Source organism: Aotus nancymaae, unplaced genomic scaffold (genome assembly GCF_030222135.1).
Source record: "Aotus nancymaae isolate 86718 unplaced genomic scaffold, 86718_ANA_hifiasm-v0.15.2.pri h1tg000064l_0, whole genome shotgun sequence".
NCBI lineage: Eukaryota > Metazoa > Chordata > Mammalia > Primates > Aotidae > Aotus > Aotus nancymaae.
In genome coordinates, this window is record NW_026988478.1 from 12,619,989 (window position 1) to 12,642,813 (window position 22,825).

Consider the following 22,825-nt stretch of genomic DNA (forward strand, 5'->3'; position numbering starts at 1 on the left):
CTCCCTTTCTCTGTGTAGGACTGAACTCCTCAAATGCATTCAAAAGGTCCAGAATTGGTTGAGGGTGGATTTATATATTGATCCTCTCAGCCCTTGGGCATGCTAACCAAGGCCTTGATTGGCCAACCACTGCACCCAACAGCCTCAAGTAGCCTTATCGTTTTAGCCTAACTTGCCTTCCAAATATTGTCATGTCCAGTGTGTGCAATGATGTCAAAAAGTTGGGGAGCAGAGCCACAGGAGAGGGGAAGGAGGTTCGTCCCCCTGCCCCAAGCCACGTGAGGAGTGCTCCAAGAAAGCTCCCTAGAGAGTGTGGGGTTCCTATGGGAATAAGAGGCAGCATCTCATCCCTCAGCTGAATGCAGAGCTGCACAAAGCTGGGCCATACCCAGAGCTGCCATCCGAGTAGTGCATGGCAGGAGATCCCAACGGGGATCTTCAGGAGTGTGAAGTATATAGACCTTTCCACCTAGAAAATGTTGAATGCCCTCAGTGACAGAGCAAAAAGGGAGGATAGCTGAAGGGGGAGTAGCAGGTAAAAGAGGCATGACAATGTGAGGAAAGGAAAGGCTTTGAGCTGGAAACAAAGTCCACGTTTAGACTTGGTCTACAATTTCATTTACAGACATAATTACCAGAATCAGACTAGTTATACCATTATTATCATTGAAAGTGACCCAACATCTATGGATTTGTTCCCATATCTACCTGATAAGTGGGATAGGGAAATTGACAACATATGGTTGAAGGTCACAATTAGAGACAAGACTTTTGCCTCATCAAGTTCACACAGTTCAAAATATGTTACGTGTATATAACATAGAATGCATTTTCTGCCTTTAAGAAAGCAGCATTCAGCATTCTTTTTTTGGCTTACACGTATGTTATTTTCCTTTGTTGCAAACTCAGTGTGTTCAGTTATTCAACAGGTACTTACTGCGGCCCTCCTGGGTGCAAGATAGATGGTACCCAAAACAGAAAATGGGGAGGTGAAGACCAGTTGTTCGGGAAGGTAGAGAAGACTTGGGAAATGACAAGAGAATATATGGGGAAACTATAAATATAAAAGGCAAGAGATTTATGAAAACAAAAAGCAGAGATAATAGCAGAAATCTCTCTAGAGTGCCTACTCACATGAAACTGCTGTTTGAAGAACTAACTTGATAGGAAATAGTCCAGATATCTGAAAGCTTTTCTATTATTGTTGGCAAAGCATGCATCTTCTAATTTAAGGTACCAAGTGTTAAAAAATAGTTTGCAAAACTGGAAAGTATAGAAGAGAAATTTAAATTCTTACCAGGTTCTGCAGAAATATTAAAGGAGTAGCATTTTTGAATGAAGGAAAGATGATTGAATAAACACTGAAAACTATGCTTTTCTACTTAAGAAAACACTCTAATATTTAATAGTCTTGAAACAAACTTTTAATCAGCTAATGAATGACTAAAGCCAAAGAAAGCCAGCCGATAGCACTACTTCTGTTTGAGATTTTAGTTATTTTTGTTTTTAATATGTGAGGAGAGATGGTCTGTCGTTTTAGAGCATTCATCTCTCCACTTACACACAGATGATATTTTTGGCACTGGATACCATGGAAGTGGAAACTTGGATAATCTTGGAAGGGGATCTGTCCACTGGGTGTGAAATTTAAAGAAAAAAAAATAAGAGACTGAAAGTGAGCAAGGGACCTTAAGAGGTGAGGGGGGGACTGAGTAAGAAAAACAATGGAAAGAAAACTGCAGAGTTCAGATCAAGGAGGAGTAATAACAGTGTGTGTTTATAGTGCATCTCTTCAAGAGCTCTCAGAGCTCAATACTGACATGGTCTCTGTGACACTCCTGTGAGGTAGGTGGCAACAGCTTTGTGGTGAGTTGACCTTTCATGGTGAGTGATCATAAACCAAAAGGAAGATGAAGCTCCTTATTGACTTCTGAGTCTAAGTAGTCTAAATATTTAAAAACTACAACTATTGGTTAGGAGACAATACTGTCTACTACCAAAATTCATCCAGGTTTGCAATCTCATCATGATATTGTCAAAGAATATATCATATTATAGTGGATGATTAATACTGATATAATAAGTTCATGTGGAATCTAATAATATCACAGTATGGACACAAAACAGTTTGGGTGTTTTTTTAATTATTAATTTCAACCATGCTCCATCAAATCTCTCTCTCCACCACTAATGATACCTTGACCAGATTTCATAACTTTCTCCTTTCTTTTGACTATTAAAATTTACTCCAAGCCACTTTAAAGTCTCAGTCTTACTTCTGATTCAGAGCATTCTCCTTCCCACCCAGATTAGACTCAAGATTCAAGGGATTTGGAATGGGAGTGAGACATGGTTTTTACACACTACTTTAGGTCCTATCCCCAAAGCTCTTCTGGGCTGCAGTGTCAAGGACAGGGAGGAGGTATGAAGAGAAAAAGTCCAGTGTCTCTTTGCTTAACTGGAAAAGGGATGGAACCCCCCTGAATGTTGTCCCTGCTTCTTTAGCTGGCTGTGGTCACTGATGCCCTCTGTGGCAACGTTCAGATGCTGACTCTCCAGTGAGTGCCGTGGGTAGGGTCTTAAGAGGGCCCTCTGGAGCCTTCCCCTCCTCCCCCACACAGTTTCCTCCACCTCTGGGGCACCCTATTGCTAATCACTGCCGGAAAGCCCTCTCATTAAAGGGATGATAAGAAGCTCCCACAAAGCTCTCTTCTGAAAGCCTGCTCAATTCACAGACATGCCCTTACCATGGCACATCATGTGGATGTGGGGGCTGCTTCACAGCCTCCCCACTCTCAGCCATGTCATTTCTCTCCAGTTCTTTTTATTCCTGGTCAGATGGGCTCAGCAACAAATAAACAAGTGTTATTCCAAAACCAATGACCAGAGACCAAATCCAGTTACTGAAGCCCAAGCAAATAAGAACAGGTAAGATTCCAGTCTCCCCTCTTACAGGCATCTCTGACTTTATGAGTGATTCTCTTGGAGCCCAACCATGACATGGGACAGAACTCACCACAAAGACTGCGCTGCATATCTCATAAGGGAAAGCACTCTATGGACGGCCTCCTCCTCTCCTTCCCAGCCCTCTTCTTCTGTGGGCTGCGGGTGGGCATTGGTAGCAGTAGGATTGGCTCTGCTGTGTCATGATAGACTCTGAAGGGAGGTGTGTGATACTGACTGCTGAAAGGCCCCTAGAGGCTCTCTTTATCCTATGCAACATTCTGTTACAGCCATTAAAAAATAATGTGTATAGGGATTTCCTGATACACATGTCTCTTCATTTTCTAACAGACCTTGGTTGAATATGGAGCAAATGTCACCATGCAGAACCACGCCGGGGAAAAGCCCTCCCAGAGCGCCGAGCGGCAGGGGCACACCCTGTGCTCCAGGTACCTGGTGGTAGTGGAGACCTGCATGTCGCTGGCCTCTCAGGTTGTGAAGTTAACCAAGCAGCTGAAGGAGTAAGTGTCCTGTTGGTTCCATGCGAACCAAGTCTAACTCATTATTGTTGTACTTAGGCTTCAGCCCAGTTCCGTGGTGAGCACGCCTCTCTAATTGCACAGGGAATTCCTAGCATTCTCCTCTTCCATTCTCCTTCCATCCAGAGTCCTCATAGCCAGTGTTCATGCTGAAGATGCCATCTCTGCAGAGGCAAAATTATATTTAAACAGCAAAGTGTACAGCAAGCTACCTAAGAAGGGAATTCAAGCCAGTGGACAAGGAAAGAGAGCCTCTCTGTGTTCACACCTCAGGGCCAGATTACAGAGCACTGGACGCATTCACAGGCATCATCTCTACACTTCTGTCCTTAATATTTTAGGAAATCATAAAGAACATGAGAGAAAGAAAAAAGCTAGAGATGGACCAGTTTATCAGTTTTCTCAAAAATAAAAGTGTGTGGGGGAAATTACAGATAAATAACTTGGTGACTATCACCAGCAAATTTATTATAAATATTAAACAGATGATTCATGAATCCTCAGAATAAAAAATAGTGCTCTGTCAGCATGAAGTTACTTAAAACCCTCCACGACTAACTATAGTTAGTTCTTTCCTTGATAAGATTATTAAACTGGTACCCAGCGCATATCTGGATGTCAAGGAAGTATTTCTGGGAGATTGTTATGCTTTGTTAGAGAAAGAGGGCCCAGATGAAAGGTCATCAGGTAGGTCTCTGGCAAGTTGAAGGACTAAGGAGTTAACACCTGCCTGAGGGGAATCAAGGTCAGCCATTGAAAAACTAACCCATTACATACTGTTGCCAGATTGGGAACGGATTCCTGAAAATCAGAGTCAGTATTCAAAGTAATGTTGACAGATTAGGAGGGTAAATCTTAAAAATTAAATTTTAGAGGGAAAATAATCTTACCTTTAAGTTTTATATACAAACACACACATACTTTTTTTTTTCTGAATACAGCTCATTTGAAAAAAGCCTTGTTTGGGTGAAATACCTCAATTAATTATAATCCATGCATCAGTATGACCAGGCCTTGAACCCTCTGCCTCTTCTCTAAGCTTGGGAAAATCTCCCTTATCTCATTTCTCCCACTCTTTTGACTTTGAGCTACAAGTCTCTGTGCCCCCCATCCCTCCGTTTGTTAATACTAGAATAATTCCTTTAATGAGTTTATACTTCTAGAAAAAATAAAATAAAATTTGGAACTTAAAAAGAAGGGGTTACTGCCAAGTATCATTGGCCTATTTATACAAAACTTCCCCAGGTTAGGTGAGCTAGATAAACCTAAAGGTCTCAATGCAATCAGGGAAAATGCTCACAAATTAATAACTCAGTAAGCTGTCTTCCCACAGTGAACACACTTGTGCAAATGCCTTTACAAAGATGTGTAGATATTTCTAAAAACAAGTTCTTAGAAAAGGAATTACTAGAGCAAAAGGCATACATATTTAAAATGTGGATAGATGTCAACTAATATCTTTCCAAAAATGCTATACTGATGTCTACTCCCTCTAGTAACATACGGACATATCTTTAAAGAGGAACTTTAATCCAATGGAATGTTTGTTCTAAAGGTTCATACTCAGAGAAAAGATCACCAAACATTCTCCTTCTCCATAGCGTAGAATCTACAAAACTTTCACAAGCTGCAATCACTGTTTTATTGGTGAACTGCTCAAGGTCAGAATCTTGGCTGCTCTCTCAGTTGGTGATCCTGGGATAAGTACACATATATACTGTAGACTACAGTCCTTCAGTTGTCTCCAGAGCGGAATGCTGTGGACAGCTATAGTTGGGCCAATGACAAGATGAACTAAGAGAGGTTACACTGCATACCCTAGTCTTTTACTTACTGTATTTCAGTGAAGTTGGCAAAACTAGAAATAAATAGAGAAATCAACTTCGTACAGCCACAGTACGCTGTGCCTTCGGGCTTCCAGACAGCAATAACATTGACAAGGACAGGAGAGAGGATGGAAAACACTAGTCTTCCTAGTCCAAAATTCTGGGGGAAGACAGTATTGAGTGCCTTTTCCAACCTTCAGCAACTCCTTAGACTTAATATAGTTACTATTTAGAAATGGCAACCTTCAGCTCTACTGAAGTGCTAATCAACAAGTCTAGGTATTATGGGTGTCTCCCTCAAAAAAGTATGTTGGAATGTGACCTTATTTGGAGACAGCATCTTTCCATAAGTAATCAAGTTACAATGAGGTCATTAGGGTGCGTCCTATTCTGACTAGTGTCCTTATAATAGGAGAACATTTAGACACAGACATGCACACAGGGAGAACACCATGTGCACAGGAAGGCAGGGATCAGGACGGTGCATTTGCAAGCCAAGGAATGCCAAAGACTGCCAGCAAACCACTGAAAGCTAGGAGAGAGGCAAGGAATAGCTTCTCACAGCCTTCAGAGGGAGTCAGCCTGGCCATCACCTTAATCTCAGACTTCCAGCCTCCAGAGCTGTGCGACAATTAAACTTCTATTCTCTAAGCCACCCAGTTTGTGGTACTTTGTTACAGCAGCCCTATCAAACTAATACAGAGGCCATATGCCCACATATTTTCTTTTCTTCAATTAAAGCTGATGAGTTCTTCCTGAGGGCTTCTATAGAATCCAGAGAAGAGTCTTCATTCTTCATTCATACCTGGGATTCAAGTTGTCAGTCAATCCCATTACCCCAAAATATTTTTCTTGACTGTGTCATAATTCACTTTAAGACATATTATAAACTCTTTAAAAGCAGACTCTAATCTTTCTTCATCTGTTTCATTCCCTCAATACGTATTTTTCTTGAAAACGTGCCATGCAATAACAGCTAGCAAAATGAGAAAAATAGAATGTTTTTATGTATTTTTCGTTTTTATTTTTTCATTAGACCAGAATCAGCAAATTAGAGACTGTGGACCAAATCCAGTCCATCAGCTGTTTTCATAAATAATATGTTATTGGAACACAGCCACACACATTCATTTGTCTATTGCATAGGACTCATTTCTTGCTGCAAAGGCAAGTTGAGAAGTTGTGATACAATTGTATGGCTCACAGCCTAAAATATTTACTATTTGGTTCTTTAAGAAAACGTTTGCTTGTTTGTTCCCACGTTAGGCAATTACATTTCAGTAGATGAGTCTGGAAGAATAAGTGAGATAAAATGAGATCACAGACTTCTCTGGTCTTAGTGATGAAATGTTTGGACTAAAACTGACATCTTCTGAGAAAAACAAAGTGCTTGGGGCTTATAGAAGGATATTAGCAGAATCCAATCTCACAGAATTAGATTTAGGCAGTTAATTGTTGCTGATTATACGCAGTGACACTCAACAAGGAGAACATTGGACTTCCTTAAGCCAATATCTAAAGTTCAGCAGTCATTTTAAGAACACCTATGATATATTTATTTAGTTATATGTCCTGGTGCATGAAGGCTGCTGTCATTTTTTTCTACTAATTGTATTATTATAATAGTTTTCTGTTGCTCTGTAACAAATTACCACAAGACTAGTGGCTTAAAACAGCACAAATTTATCTTACAATTCTGTGGGTCAAGCCAAACTAGGTGGGACACATCTGTAGTCCCAGCTACTTGGGAAGCTGAGGCAGGAAAATCACTTGAGCAAGGGCTTCAAGTCCAGCCTGAGCAGCATAGCAAGACCCTCTCTCTAAAAAATTTTTAAATTAAAAAATTTTTAAGTCAAACAATTTAGGAAAAGTAAATATAACATTTTGAAGTATATCCTTCCATATTTTCTATTATTTTATATATTAAAAAACTCTCTCCTACTCATATATATGTCAATAATAAACATATAATAGATATAATGTATCTATTATGTATAATAGAGTATGTATATATTATATATAATACATAATAAATAGAATATATATACATATACACATATATGAGTAGAGAGGGAGAGTTAGTTTTCTTAAAAATGAGATTACAGATGCTCCTAAAATTCATGGGTTTACATCCGAATAAACACATCACAAATGGAAAATATCATAAGGTGAAAATGGATTTAATACACCTAACCTGTAGAACATCATAGCCTAGCCTAGCCTACCTTACGCATGCTCAGACCACTTACATTAGCCTACAGTTGGGCAAAATCATCTAATATAAATTGTACTTTATGATAAAGTATTGAATATGTCATGTAATTTATTGACTACTGTACTGAAAGTGAGAAAAAATGGTTGTATGGATACTTAAAGTACAGTTTCTACTGAATCCCTATCACTTTCTCACCACTGTAAATTCAAAAAATCACAAGTTGAAGTATAGTAAGTCAGGGATCATCTGTATACTGCACATAGTATTTTGTAATTTTCTTTTTTATTTAATGAAAGTAAAGTAGACTTCACATATACGTATTTATATATATGTAAGTATGCTTTATACTTTATGTAGACATAATTGGAGAAACTTCTTCTATGTCCATAGATACTCAAATATTTTATCATTTTAATAGCTAACATTATGGAAATAATTATAATTTGTTTACTCAGACTTACTGATAAGCATTTCGGTTACTTACAGTTTTTCATTAATATTGATAATAAATATCTTTTTGGGGTACTTTTGATAGTTTCCTCAGGAAAATTTCTGAACTGTAAGGATGAAGATTATGGACACTTTTAAGGCTTTTGTATTTATGGCAACTTACTAGAAATTATTATGAAAAAATTTATACCCCCCCATTTATAGCAGTAGCCAGTATCGGAGAGCTCATGTGCTTTGGTTGTTTCTCCAGACAAACAGTAGAACGTGTCACACTGCAGAACCAACTCCAACAATTTCTAGAAGCCCAGAAATCAGAGGGCAAGTCACTCCCTTCTTCACCCAGGTAATACCAGGCACATTGGTGTTTAGCGTTCTTAAGTATCCAAAATTGTTAAGCCTTCTTCTGAACTTCCTTTGATATATTTTAAGAGGATGATAACAGAAAACATTTTTTTCTTACGAAGAGGAATAAAAATGAGAAATCACAGTGAAAAAGGCATTGGACCTAGGGTCCGAAGACCTGGTCTGTTCTCTGATTCTGCTATTTCTTCATTCCATGACTATAAACAAGTCATACACTCTTTTGTAAGAATTGAATCTTTCAATTCTCCATCTGTGAAATTGGAATAATATATATAGCTTGATATGTTTGTTGACAATGGAATTAACTGAGAAAATTTATGCAAAATTGATGTATAAACAGTAAAACAGACAAATTTAGTAGTCACAGTAGTTATAGCCAAAGGCATAAGGCACCTTGTGACTGATACTATGGAGTATTTGCACATTGTTTTGAAAAGACATTAAGTACTTATTTGCATTCTGTTCTTAATTACTTGTACATTGTTAGTGGTAGTAAAGGCCATGCAGTGACTTGTGGCTAAGTCATTTCAACCCAGTAGGAAATCATCTCATGTCTCCTTCATTCTCTTTTTAGTTCACCATCCTCACCTGCCTCCAGAAAGTCCCAATGGAAATCTCCAGATGCAGATGATGATTCTGTAGCCAAAAGCAAGCCAGGAGTCCAAGAGGGGATTCAAGTTCTTGGAAGCCTCTCAGCCTCTAGCCGGGCTAGACCCAAAGCAAAAGACGAAGATTCTGATAAAATCCTACGCCAGTTATTGGGAAAGGAAATCTCAGAGAATGTCTGCACCCAGGAAAAACTGTCCTTGGAATTCCAGGATGCTCAGGCTTCCTCTAGAAATTCTAAAAAGATCCCACTGGAGAAGAGGGAACTGAAGTTAGCCAGGCTGAGACAGCTGATGCAGAGGTCACTGAGTGAGTCTGACACAGACTCCAACAACTCTGAGGACCCCAAGAACACCCCAGTGAGGAAGGCTGACCGACCAAGGCCACAGCCCATTGTAGAAAGTGTAGAGAGTATGGACAGCACAGAAAGCCTGCACCTGATGATCAAGAAACATACCTTGGCATCAGGGGGACGCAGGTTCCCTTTCAGCATCAAGGCCTCCAAATCCCTGGATGGCCATAGCCCATCTCCCACCTCAGAGAGCAGTGAACCAGACTTGGAATCCCAGTATCCAGGCTCAGGGAGCACTCCTCCAAACCAGCCTTCTGGTGACCCTCCACAGCCCAGCCCTGACAGCACTGCTGCCCAGAAAGTTGCCACAAGTCCCAAGAGTGCCCTCAAGTCTCCATCTTCCAAACGCAGGACATCTCAGAACTTGAAACTGAGAGTTACCTTTGAGGAGCCTGTGGTGCAGATGGAGCAGCCTAGCCTTGAACTGAATGGAGAAAAGGACAAAGACAAGGGCAGGACTCTCCAGCGGACCTCCACAAGTAATGAATCAGGGGATCAACTGAAAAGGCCTTTTGGAGCCTTTCGATCTATCATGGAGACACTAAGTGGCAACCAGAACAATAATAATAACTACCAGGCAGCCAACCAGCTGAAGACCTCTACATTGCCCTTGACCTCACTTGGGAGGAAGACAACAGATGCCAAGGGAAACCCTGCCAGCTCTGCTAACAAAGGAAAGAATAAGGCAGTAAGTGCTATTTGGAGAATATTATTTTTCTTCCTTTGAATTGATTATTTTGTTCCTAATACCACAGATTGTGGGCCCACGCTTCCTTGAGGGAATCCCCAGAAAAATACCCAAAGCGATGCATGGAAAGCCAAATTCACGTGTCTAATGAGACATGTCATGTTAGATACATACCCCTTGCTCTTCTTTTGGAAAATAAGAGAGAAAGTTTTAAAAAGTCATAAGAGATTATATTCTGGTCTTAAATTTCCCTAAATGGCATAATCTTTAGGTGTTAGGGATCCTAGACTGGGAGGCATTTCTGGAAGATGAAACCACCAATCAGTGCAAGTTTAGTCTTACATTGGCACTGATTCTGTCCCAAGGAAGAGTTTGTTCTCTTCATGTGATGGGATAGTTTATTCTCAGGCCCAATTAAAAAGCACATAAATGGAAACTCTATTTCTAAAGACTTAACTACACAACTTTAGGATGACCTTTGAAATGAATACACCACAGGGACCTCCACATAGGTGTTTTACAACACAGACCCCCTAAGTGTTGATTGGAGCCTGTAGGAGCTCGAAGTGCTTTCCAGCCCACAGGGGATGGCAGAATGTGCCATGAACTACATTTTATAATTGCCTTTATTGGAAACCCATGCACAATAATCTGTGATTTATATCCAGTGGATAAGAGATATGAACATCTTTTTAGGCAATGTTTCCTGCAAGCTTTGTGCTTGCCATGCCGTTAAAAAATGGTATAGCTGCCAAAATGCAAAACTCTCTGTGGAATGGAATGACCTAGATCATTCACCATGTGATCCAGATAAACCACCCAGTGGAGCTGCAGAATCTTTGTAATTTATCATTAGCTATAATGTTAAAATCCCATTACAGTGAGGTCTAAGAATTGTCTGAATTCTTTTTGCAGTACCCAAATCAAGTTTTAGTGAGTATTTCTCTAATTAATTGAACAGCAATTTTTAAATTATATATCGATTTCCTCTGTAAATTGTCCTTGTTATAGAAGACGTTATCCTGTATTTGTTTCAGCTGGAAAAGGCATACTTGTGCCCAAAACACCAGATCTTTTGGGTTAAATGTGTCAAAACTTAGGTCACTCAAATAAAACTTTTCCAGGTAACTTACTGAGTTCTGCTGCTCAGTAGTAAAAGAAGTATCATCTCAGTTGCCCATGCTCCTTAAAGTGCATACTAAGCCACTGTCCTCTGTCTTCCTGCATGCTTCACGTTTATTGGGACTTGTGCATGTGCTGAGCTTGTTGCATGTTTTCAGATGATTTTTAATTGCACCTCTCTAGGAAATGTACAGCAGCTGCATCAATCTTTCCTCTAACACGCTGATTGAAGAGCATCTGTGTAACTACGCACGGTACGTGGTGCTAGGAGATGTGTTATGCAGCACTGCCATGCTTTGCTTTGAATTGCATGAGCTTTTAAATCGTGGACTTGGAGCACCTTTCAGCAAGGGATAACACCAAGGAAGAAGAAAATTGCAACTATTTTCCCAAGTAGAAGCAGGCACAGATGTAATGGTAACTAGGTCTTAGGTCGCTAGTCAGCCTTTGGAGGGCTTTATTACAGTGTCAGCCACAAGAATCTTCTCAGTTCACAAAATTTTGCTGTATTTCCTAGTTGACTTTGGCTTTCAATCTTTGTTTTAATGGAGTCAAGTACCAAGAAAGTATTGAAATTAAATTCCTGTCATGGTAGAAATAGTCAACCTCCAATCAGAATCGGAACTTTGAAACAGAACTTGAATTTTATTTTAGTGCTGATTGTAAACCGAAAGCTCCTTTCATCACCATTCATTCGGCTGATATCAGGAGAAGCAAGGGCTTGCCTTTCTAAAATTTCTCTAGGTTAGCATTATGAACACAATTTCAGTCCATGAGCCAGGTTTATGAGTGCCCAGTAATAAAACAAGAGTCTTTCTCAAATAAAATGTTTACAATTCAAAATGCATAGACTACATCACACAGAAAGGAGAGAATCAAGTCCCCAACGACTGGGCCACCTCCTTGGGCAAAGTCCTTCTGCAGCATAGCTTTCATCTCTCTGTGGGATGAAACCAGTGTGCCTTAATTGCTTTATTCCAAGACAGTTATATCTCTAAACCCATTTTAAAAGACTATCACTTTTTTTTTTTTTTGGAGACAGTCTTGCTCTGTCACCCAGGCTGGAGTGTGATGGCGTGATCTTGGCTTACTGCAACTTCTACTTCCTGGGTTCAAGCGATTCTTGTGCTTCAGCCTCCTGAGTAGCTGGGATCACAGGCCTGTGCCACCACATCTGTCTAATTTTTGTAATTTTGGTAGAATGGAGTTTTGCCATGTTGCCCAGGCTAGTCTCAGACTCCTGGCCTCAAATGACCCACCTGCCTCAGCCTTCCAAAATGCTGGGATTACAGGAGTGAGCCACCGTACCCAGTCATAAAAGACTATCATTTTTTAAAATATTTAAACTAATTGAAAAATTATGACATGCAATTCAGCACTCTTCCAGAATCCTCCAATGAATGTATCTGGGTAGATGGATGGGTGGATCGGTGGGGGTGTGGGTGGGTGCATTTGTGTGTTGTGGGTATGAATTTTAGTTGAGAATACTAAGTTGTAAGAAAATCACTCTCCTTTTCTCCCCCTCTAAATCAAATTTAATCTGCTCTAGGTCTTTGTTCAGGCTGGAGGGAAATTAAATCTCAGTCATTTTAGGGGATCCCCCTAGGGGGCTCATTAATTCAGTGTGTTAAAGGAAGAACCTTGGAGCTTCAATATTTACTGGTCACCAGTGGTCTGCTTGGGTCAGGCTCACGTGTTGCCAGAAGCCAGGCATCTGAACTGCTTCCAGCCACACCAGGGCAGGGAATCTTGGCCAGTGCTGAGACCCCAATGCCTGGGGTGGAAAAGGAATAGAAAAAAATACTCATTCCCTTCCTTGACTTCGATATTAGCCCACTTCTATTTCATCTCTCCTAACCTGAGTTTCCCACCCCTATGCCCTTCTCTGTCCACATCTTGGGAGGAATATGTTTTCTAGTGCCTGGAAAATTCTGCTTTTGTCCTTAAACAGAAGTTACCAGCAACCCCTTGAGGCAAGAAAGCACAAAGAGTTGGCAAACTCCTTGGGAAAGGGAAGAATACCTCTTATTTCTTCCAGGCTCCTACAGCAACAGGGAGCAAGACAATTAGTATCACAGTAGATTCTCCTGCCAGAAATATTTCATTCTGTCTTTGTATAAGCAAGGGAACAAAGCTGAGACATATGCTATAATAGGATTACAAAAATCAGAGCACAAAATGAGCTTATGGGGCTACTCAGTTATCTGACACTAGGTTAACACTTTCCCTTTCTAAGCTTAAGGAAAAGTCCTACTAAAGGCTCAGTTTAGAACCTGTTAGATTCACTGGATTTACTTATTAACAGAGTTTAACTTTAGCAATAAATATTTAGAAACTCCAAAATAATTCAATGTATTTAAATAAACATCTTGACCCCTTCCCCTCATTATCCTGTAAATTAACCCATACTTTATCATGGCTGTAATTTGGCGTGTGTTTCCATATAAACTGGGGACCTTAGTTATTTCATGCTAGAAAGGAGAGGTTTCACTCACTCATAATCACATACGGAGAGAACTAAGCTGGTTCACTCCTTAGATAAAGCAAGAACGGATCTCTCTGGCTCAAATAAAGATTCCTCTGATAAATTAAGACTAGAGTGAAAATGTGGGCCTGACAAATATCCAGACCTGCCTCATTTTGCCTGTGGGACTCCACTGCAAGAAGAAAGGAACTAAGTGTTCATCTCTCAGCGATGACTCCAAACCTTGGCCCCCAAATTTGCTTGACCACCAAATGGCTCCTCTGAGGTAGCAGGGATGCCCGGGGTGATACGACTTTGGAAACCAGTGGCAGTCATTGGGATGGAGTTGGGGCCAAATGTTACTGCCTCTGCATTGCCCTATCAGCATAACCCTGGGGGAAAGAGTGAGGCAATGGATCCCAGTTCCAGGAATACACTGGAATTCCTTTTTAGTTCCTAAGAAATTATTTTTTTCTGATAAAGGAAAAATAAGGACAATAAATATTACATTTTAAAGAAAGTCTGCTCTGTGAGGGTTCTATTTGCTATTTATTTTCCTAAATTGGTCACAGCTTGATAGCAAAGAATCTAAATTTCTTTTCAATGCCCTTTAAAATTAGATTCAACTCTATTTCTTTGAGCAGCTTTCCCAGTGTGATTCAACTGCAGGGGATCACTTGGTTTATAATAAGCAGATTTATCTTTACCTTACAAAGGACAAGTTGCTTTTAGGTTGTTATAATTCCAAGGAAATGGTTGCAATTACTTATCTTAAAATGGCAGTGAAACATTCATTTCCCAGAGTTTAAGTCCATCTGCAATCTTCACAAAGTGAGCATTGATTCCAGTTACGGATAAAGGGCGTAACACCCGCCACCACCAGTAACACCCATTTTGACCACAGTGGCACAGCTGTCTGAGGGGTTAACATCAGGAAATGCCTAATCCTAGCACCAGCATTAGCGTGGACACCTTGAAAATCATAAAGCAATAAACACCATTAGTGTGGGTTTTACTGCCAAGGAATTAGCCAGACTGGGAATGTATATCAGGAGCCAAGAGCTGGTATCAAATATTTTACGTAGTTCTTAAGGTTGTTCAGCAGCCACTTCAAAGAGACTGGTCTGTTTCTCCAGTAGTGAGATGATGTCTGCTATGGTAATGGTCATCCGCTGTGCCCATTAGAGGGTTAGAGTTTAGGGTATCATTCTCCCACCCCTAACACACACAAACACACATTTCTCTCCTTATTGCCAGGACATCACACTAAACAGAAAAAGATGTGGAAGACATTGGGAAGTAAAGGTGAGGCCGTGGCTGAAACCTGCTCCCAACCAGAGCATAGCCCCAGCCCCACTAAAAAGCATATCCAGAATGATGATGCAGCCAGTGCAACAAGACCCTGATGCTGCTGAACAAATGTATCCTTGCTATCATTTCAGTATATATGATCAAATAACCATATTTTAATCTTGCCTTCATTTTTTGACCTTAAAGTGTTAACATATTTTTAACCCATATGCTTGATTCTTGAAAGAATAATGATAAAATTACTCAACCATGTAGGTGTGTTACAAAACTAATATATGTTGAGTGCATCCTTCTAGAGACAGACAAATCTTACCAATGCAACAGTTCACAGAAGTTTATTCAAAGTGCTGTTATTGAAAAGGTATTTAGTAAAGTAGTTAGTGCCTAACACTACAGACATTTGAGTTTTTGCTCAGAAACTGTAGGTGTTTTGTTTTGTTTTGTTTTGTTTTTAAGACAGGGTTTTACTCTGACACCCCAAACTGGAGTGCAGCGTGATCTTGGCGCACTGCAACCTCTGCCTCCCAGGTTCAAGCGATTCTCTTGCCTCAGCCTCCCCAGTAGCTGGGATTATAGGTGCATGCCACCACACCTGGCTAATTTTTGTATTTTTAGTAGAGACGGGGTTTCCATGTTGGCCAAGCTGGTCTTGAACTCCTGACCTCAGATAATCCACGCACCTCAGCCTCCCAAAATGCTGGGATTACAGGTGCAAGCCACCGCGTCCAGCCTGTAGTTTCATGTTCTAAGCCCTGAATGGAAGTATAATTTTCTGTTTTCGTTTCTAACTTACTGGCACCAGGCTCCATGCCCAATAAGCAAAAGTTGAAAGACAACAGCCAGGTACCTGAAGTTAGGTGATTGCCTCTGCTCCAGACACCCCTAGAGCAGTGCTGACCCTCCCAGCTCCCATAGTTCCCGGGTACTCTGTGCTCTCCCCGTAATGTACCCCAGGTACTTCTTCCCCTAATGCTTCACCAAGTGTCCTGTCTCTATCTGCCCCCGACCCCCTGCCACCACCAGCTCTTTCTTTCTCACTCTCTCTCTTTCCTACCTCTTCATCCTTCCTTAGGTGTTCTGTGTTCTCTGTACAACTCCAGTCCTGCTCACACCCACCTCAGCCTCACCTAGAGTTTCAAAGTATTTTCAGAAAGAAAACCCTCATTTCATACTGTAACTTGGAGAGGAGGAGGAGGTTCTCAACTTGAACTATTTCTTTACATGAATTGACAATTCCTTCTTTCAAATGGGACAGAGTTTGGGGTTTCCATTGACCATTGCACAGTAGAATTACAGGGAACTGTCGCTAATAAGACAGAGTCTTGTATATAAAGAAAAAATGTTCATGTCATAAGAAGCCAGAATGATCGTATCTTCCCAGTGTCTAAGCACAATTTAGCAAAGTCCTTCTAAGGGCTGGCAGAGTTCCCAAGACTGAGGCACAAATGGGGTGTCTTTTCATAAGCCCCTTACACTGGGAAAAGGAGAAAGCAGATTGCAGCACAGGAAGATGTGAAACAGTTTAGTTAGTATCAAAGTATGATGAGTCGAGACATAAAAAAAGCAGGGAAGACCCTCGTACTCTCTTAAATCACTGCCCCAGGGAGGCAGGATGTGTGGAACTTGTGAACACACGTGAACCAACAGTGGGGAGGTACCAGGAAGAGAACTGCCTTGGATACCAAAATCTTCCCACCAGAGCACTTGCTTTTAGCAAGCCACTTCTGATTTAAGGGTCGTCAGAAAATCTAAGGACAACTCACTTTTCCACCCCCACACTCCTTTCCTTATTCCCCAAAGATCCATTTTTGAATTGTGTGCCCTCAAAGCAGATACATGTACTATTAATATCATATTTGCACCACATGTCTGCCACCACTAGGGGCATCTTTGTACATCAAAAGAACAGAGTCTGTCTATAAACTCTCTTAAGGCTGGAGTTTTAAAGAAGCAATAGATTGGTTGAGTTTAAAAATACCAAACAGAGACTTTACGCAGCCACTTTCCAGTGCCTTCACCAAATATACCTCCTCCGCCAGTCACCGGTGCTCTTCATTCCCATGCTGAGGACAGTGCAGATGGACAACCTTCCTAATGCCACATCCCTGGATGGCCAGGCCACTCTTTGCAACACCATTTTCAGCTCTAAGCTACACATTTTGCTCTTCCAGGATAAGGCATGGTTCCTTTACTCAGGGAGATTATAATCAAGAGAGAATTAAAATAGGATTCAAGTAAAACGTGGCAAGTTCTGTGAAAGGCCTAAGAGCTTCATGAAAATAGTGACCCCCAATAGCACCTTTGTACCCCACGTGTACTCCCTATGTCTCCTTTGGTGCCTGGTGCATGGTAGAGACTTCATAAATATTTGGAAAGAGGTGAAGCTAGAGAGAGGAAAAGAGGAAGAAGAGAGAAATATATAAATAAAAAAAGGACTGAGCCTGTCTTCCTACAGTGGGGAAAATGGTGTGTTCTTTATCAATGTTGGCCTTCTGGTCACAAAACCACCTACCCACAGTGAGTTTCAATTTCAGGACTTCAAATACAAGTTTTCATACCTTGAACCAGAATCCCATTTCTTAATAAATGAGATTTATAGATGTGCTCTCAGTTAAACTCCGAGGGAGATCACAGAAAATAGCAAGGTTTTCCTGTTTTGGTTATCAGTGGAAATGTAGTGGATGCCATGGACCTTTCTACGCTGATGCTGTAAGTTGCTGTCTGATCATCATGGACTGTGGAAATATGCAATCCATGCCTAGATGAGTCAGCAAATTACATTACTTGAAAAACAGTTATTTAAATTTAAGCCTTTTTCTTTCCAATTTTGGTCACTCAGAATGCAATTTCATATCCAAAAATGAAATAGAGGAGCAGCAAATTATCTGAATAATTCATGCCAGAATTACCCAAACACTTTTGTTCTTTGAATACTGTTAATTTGGGACTAGATAATTGAAGGGTTCAGGGAGGATTGAATTATCCTGATATTTTTCAGATAAATGCCTCAAGTTAATATTTTACTTGGTATAGACTCAGCTCTAATCATATGGGGTTTTGTCCTGCAGAAGCAGTGCTCATTTTAGTGTTTTTGACCACACCACCTTCTATATTAAAGCAGAAATGCCCATGAAAATCTAAACTATATTATCCTTAGACTATGACCAAAAACTTCTTTTAAATTTTGTATTTTAATTTATTGTTAAAGTGATATGGATGCTTTTAAGAGTAATACTAGTATTATAATAAAGACTAGATGTGCCCTGTGCCAAACCCACCCGCTTCCCTAGCGTCACTCTTTTGAATCAACCATGAGCTTTTCCTTCAGTGTTTTCTCTAATACTCTCTATTTCTAAGTAACATGCTCTTAGAGATTTTCAGTTTCAAATATTATCCCTGTAATCTACTGGCATTCCACTAAAGAAAATAAAATGATGCACTTATAAACACTTATAAAGCACTTACAGTATCCCAGAGAATATTTCAGGTACATTATACATATTTACTATTTTAATCTTCACAATAATACTATGTGGCAGATATATATATATTTTTTAAGAGCCAGGATCTTTCTCGGTCACCCAGGCTGCAGCTCAGTGGTGTGTTCTTGGCTCACAGCATCCTCTAACTCCTGGGCTCAAGAGGTCCTCCCTTTTCAGCTTCCTGAGCAGCTAGGACTACAAGCATGTGCCACCACACCCAGCCAAGAAGATACTATTATTATTCTCATTTTGCATATTGGAAACTGAGACATAGAATGATTACTTATCTTGCCCAAGGTTACATAGTAATGATGGCAATAAATTGTGGAGCCAGGATTTGAACTCAGTCAGTGTGGCTCCTAAATCCATATATTTAACAATGAGCCAAATGTGTCTTGCTCTGCTTTAGCATCCAACACCATGCCTGCTGTCTCTCTTCCTGTCTCTTTCTCTCTTCTCTCTCTCACACACACACCTACACACGTGCACACATCCCTACTTCCTCTTCCTCCCACCCCTACGAATATAGTTGTATCGCCCTAAAGAGTTAAATCAGTATTCAGTGTTAATTATCATTGCGGTTATTTAAATATTAATCACAGCAAGTCAATGTGTTGTCCTGTGTTACATTTTCTCTCATACAATTTTATGTTTTTCATGGAAATAATTTTGATTTCTTAGTTTACAATGTATTTCTAAACACTCTGCTGAAGACCAAATCATCTTTTGGCACCTTCAGACAGCTCAGGTGCTTGTCAGTTTCTCTCTGTTCATGGAGACCCCTCCTCCTGCCCGCATCTCCACTGCTGCCACCTGGCACTGCCACACAGCTATCATCCCAGTGTCTCCCACGCACGTCATCCTGGGAATTCCTTTTGCTTCTCTCCTGTTTAGACTCTGTTTCCTGAACCTGTCTTTTCTTTTTAGTTTTATTCTTGTGCTTCAGTCATATATCTTCCCACCCAAGGAAGGTAAATAGGTGCTAATTTTTTTGAGACCTTGCCGGTCTGAAAATATCTTCAATTTATCAGATTGAGTGTTTGGCTAAGTATAGGATTCTAGGTGGGAAATTATTTTCTTTCAGAATCTTGAACACATCATTTCATTTTCTTTTGCTTCTAATGCATCAGTTGAGAAGCCCCATTGTTCTCTGCTGATGCCTTGAAAGATTTTATGATTTCTTCTTTATCTCTGATATTTTGAGTTTTTGCTGCTTTGCCATGACATGGGTCTGTTTTCATTCTTGGGCTGTGGGCACTCAGCAATCTTTTTCAGTCTGAAATTCTCAGTACCTCAGTTCGGGGAAATGTTTTGTACAGTTTCTTCGAAAATTTTTTCTTCTCCAATTTCTCTGTTCCCTCTTTTGAAAATCCTCTTATTCTAATGTCAGACATACTGGACTGATCCTCAGATTTTTGAATTACTTTTCCCTATTTATCCATACTTTAATTATTTTAGTTTGAATCTCTAGCATATTACTGAAATTTGCCTTTCAATTTTGCTATTGAATTTTTTTATTTCTGCTATAATAATGTTAATTTCCAATATCACTTTACTGGTTTTCTCTTGGTTCCTTTTTTGTAACTTTTTTTTTTTTTTGAGACAGAGTCTTGCTCTGTTGCTTAGGCTGGAGTGCAGTGAGTCACTGCAACCTCCACCTCCCGGGTTCAAGTGATTCTCATGCCTCAGCCTCTGTAGCTGGGACTACAGGCATGCGCTACCACACCTGGCTAATTTTTTTTATTTTTAGTAGAGATGGGGTTTCAACATGTTGGCCAGGCTTGTCTCAAACTGCTGACCCCAAGTGATCTGTCTGCCTCGGCCTCCCAAAGTGCTGGGATTACAGGCATGAGCCACCACATCCGGCTTTTATAGCATTTTATGTGCAAAAATTATTTAAATTTTTGCAGTCAAATACAAATGTATATCTTTTTTTTTTTTTTGAGACGTAGTCTTGCTCCGTCACCAGGCTGGAGCACAGTAGTGCAGTCTTGGCTCACTGCAACCTCCGCCTCCTCGGTTCAAATGATCCTTCCGCCTCAGCCTCCCAAGTAGCTGGGACTACAGGTGAGTGCCACCATGCCCGGCTAATTTTTGTATTTTTGGTAGAGACGGGGTTTCCCCATGCTGGCCAGGATGGTCTCGATCTCTTGACCTCATGATCCGCCCACCTCGACTCCCAAAGTGCTGGGATTACAGGCGTGAGCCACCATGCCCAGCACAAATGTATATCTTTATCTTCCTTTTTACAATAAAGGTGTACTGTGCACACAGTTTTGTTTCTTCCTCTTTTTCACCTTACATGTTGGAGGTCTTTATGTGTTAGTATATAGAGAGCGTCTTCATTCTTTAACATAGTTGCTATCATCTTCATAGTTACTATCATCTACACAGTGCTTCTAATTCCTGCATCTGGCAGTGCAAATCAGTTAGTTGGATTCCCTGACTGTAAGCTTGCATTTTTGCTTTTTCTGCTCTGCTAAATCAATTCTAAATGTTCATCCATCTTTCTGTTTCTGGAGTGCCATTGACATTTGTCTGTTGTATCCTCTCCCATTTCACTTATTCATCTAAATTTATACCTTTCTTATTTCTTTTATTTCAGTTTTGTTTTGCAGGATGCGGACGACAAATGTGTGTATTCAATATACCATCTTTAATTGGAATTTCTAGCACATCTTTTCGCCAATTAGATTTTTCTTTCACCTTCTTCCCTTTTCCTGTCTTGCGCATGGACAGGTCTCTAAAGTTCCAGTTAGAGGAAAACTAAAAATAAAAATCACAACTTTCAAATGATGATGATGATCAAATATATTCTAGCACACTGAGAATAGGCTTCATGGTCTTTGTGGGCAAGCACAATTTTGAGACTATAGAGCCACTCTTAGGGTTCTACTACATCCAAATGTGGTCCCATAATAGCTAGTATCATTACCAGAAAGTGTTTTTGTCTGGTATAGCAACAAGAAGTAATTTAGTAATATGTGGCCTTGTCCACCCTTAGAACATAGCTCCTCTCTAAAGATTTTATACCCAGAATGGGACTAATACCTCATGAAAATGATTGCACCTACCCAGGGGAAAATTTATTTGAAAAGCAAAGCTGTTCCATGGCTTGAGTTTGTACTCTTTTTCCACAGACTGACTAGGTATCAAGTGTTAAGGGAAAGCAGCGTATTGTTCTTTAGCTTTTTCATTTTCCCATAGATTTATCTACTTATGATCTTGCAACATGCTACTACTCAGTAATCACACACCCAAAGAGAAAGCATTCTTCTTTAAACTTTTAAGGCTCAAGCTTATTGGGAAATAAAAGTGTCACCAGTGAATCTATCTAAATAAAATATTTTATTTATACTCAACCAACAGTACTATACTTCCTATCTTGTTTAACTCTGATAAAATTCCCTTGATTGTAAAATACCTGTATTTCAATAAGTATGGTTGAGAAATTATTTCCATAGCTGAGTTAAAAAGTGTTTAGTAAGTGTGTATTACATGACTGTTGCTTTCATTGTTTAATGACTAGTTTACATGAAAAGAATAATTTGCATATTGGAATGAAGTGTTCCTCAGTGTGGTTTGTGTGAGGATAATTTCCATTTTTGGTGAGCTGTTTGGTGGTATTGTCTTGTAACTTGACCATAGTTTTATCTAATTTTGGCCTGTGGTTTCTCTTCTGCTTAGGCATAATGACATCAATAGAAAAATGAAGAAATCCTACAGCATAAAGCACATTGCTGAGCCAGAGTCAAAAGAACTGTTTTTGTAAATCACTTTTTTAATTCCCTCACTGATGCCCTTTGGACACTATTGGAAATTTCTGGACTGTCCTCAATGGAAAGAGAACCATGAGAACAATGCCTCACCAGCAGAAGAACAGAATATCAGGATGCCTTAAATTTATAGTAGTGGACTGTAAAAGATTCATTTTGGGGTGATGTCTGTATATATAACTTGTTTTTTAAAGAGATGCTGTTTAAAAGCATGATTGGGAAAATGTATGTTTTTTTAATATTAGATTGATTCACCCTAGCCACAGGACATTCACCAAGCCACTGATGCCATTTCATATTTCATCAATTGCATGAGTATTTGCTAATGTTCGTTGAATGTCCTTTTCCCCATAACGTGGGCAGATTTGGCTCAGCTCCTTCATGAGATCAGGTCGGTGGTATTGTTTTCTGTCAAGAGTGTTTTTTCTGTCATTTCTACTTTTTGTATAAAGGAAATAAAACAATGTTAACAGCCACCTATAAGCTTGGGGCACCTACTTTCTAACAAATCTGTGATGTTCTGATTTCTAAGGGACATTGCAAGTATTTTGATTGCTGATATTTGATTTCAGGAACAAACTGCTCAGTTTAGCAGTTTTCCCATAGGGGTCAAATAAAACATTCTATATTTCATTAAGTACTAAAGGATCAGACAAGTATATAAAGTAAGTCAGTTCCTTCTGCCTTC

The 22,825-nt window shown here is 39.9% G+C and overlaps 1 protein-coding gene across 4 annotated transcripts in view; it reads left to right on the plus strand.

Annotated features, from left to right (window-relative positions):
- SNCAIP (synuclein alpha interacting protein) overlaps positions 1-22,613 on the plus strand; it is a 148,966-nt gene extending 126,353 nt beyond the window's left edge. The window contains exons 8-12 of one of the 4 annotated variants that reach the window (XM_021664922.2): positions 3,295-3,464; positions 8,224-8,316; positions 8,911-9,982; positions 11,288-11,358; positions 22,049-22,613. In XM_021664922.2, coding sequence (XP_021520597.2) covers positions 3,295-3,464; positions 8,224-8,316; positions 8,911-9,982; positions 11,288-11,358; positions 22,049-22,133 — 1,491 coding nt within the window. In that variant the 3' untranslated portion in view covers positions 22,134-22,613. Of the gene's footprint in view, positions 1-3,294; positions 3,465-8,223; positions 8,317-8,910; positions 9,983-11,019; positions 11,107-11,287; positions 11,359-22,048 lie in introns of all 4 variants that reach the window. The other 3 variants (XM_064366220.1, XM_021664924.2, XM_021664923.2) reach the window with 3 other exon arrangements.
- The last annotated feature ends 212 nt before the right edge of the window (positions 22,614-22,825 follow it).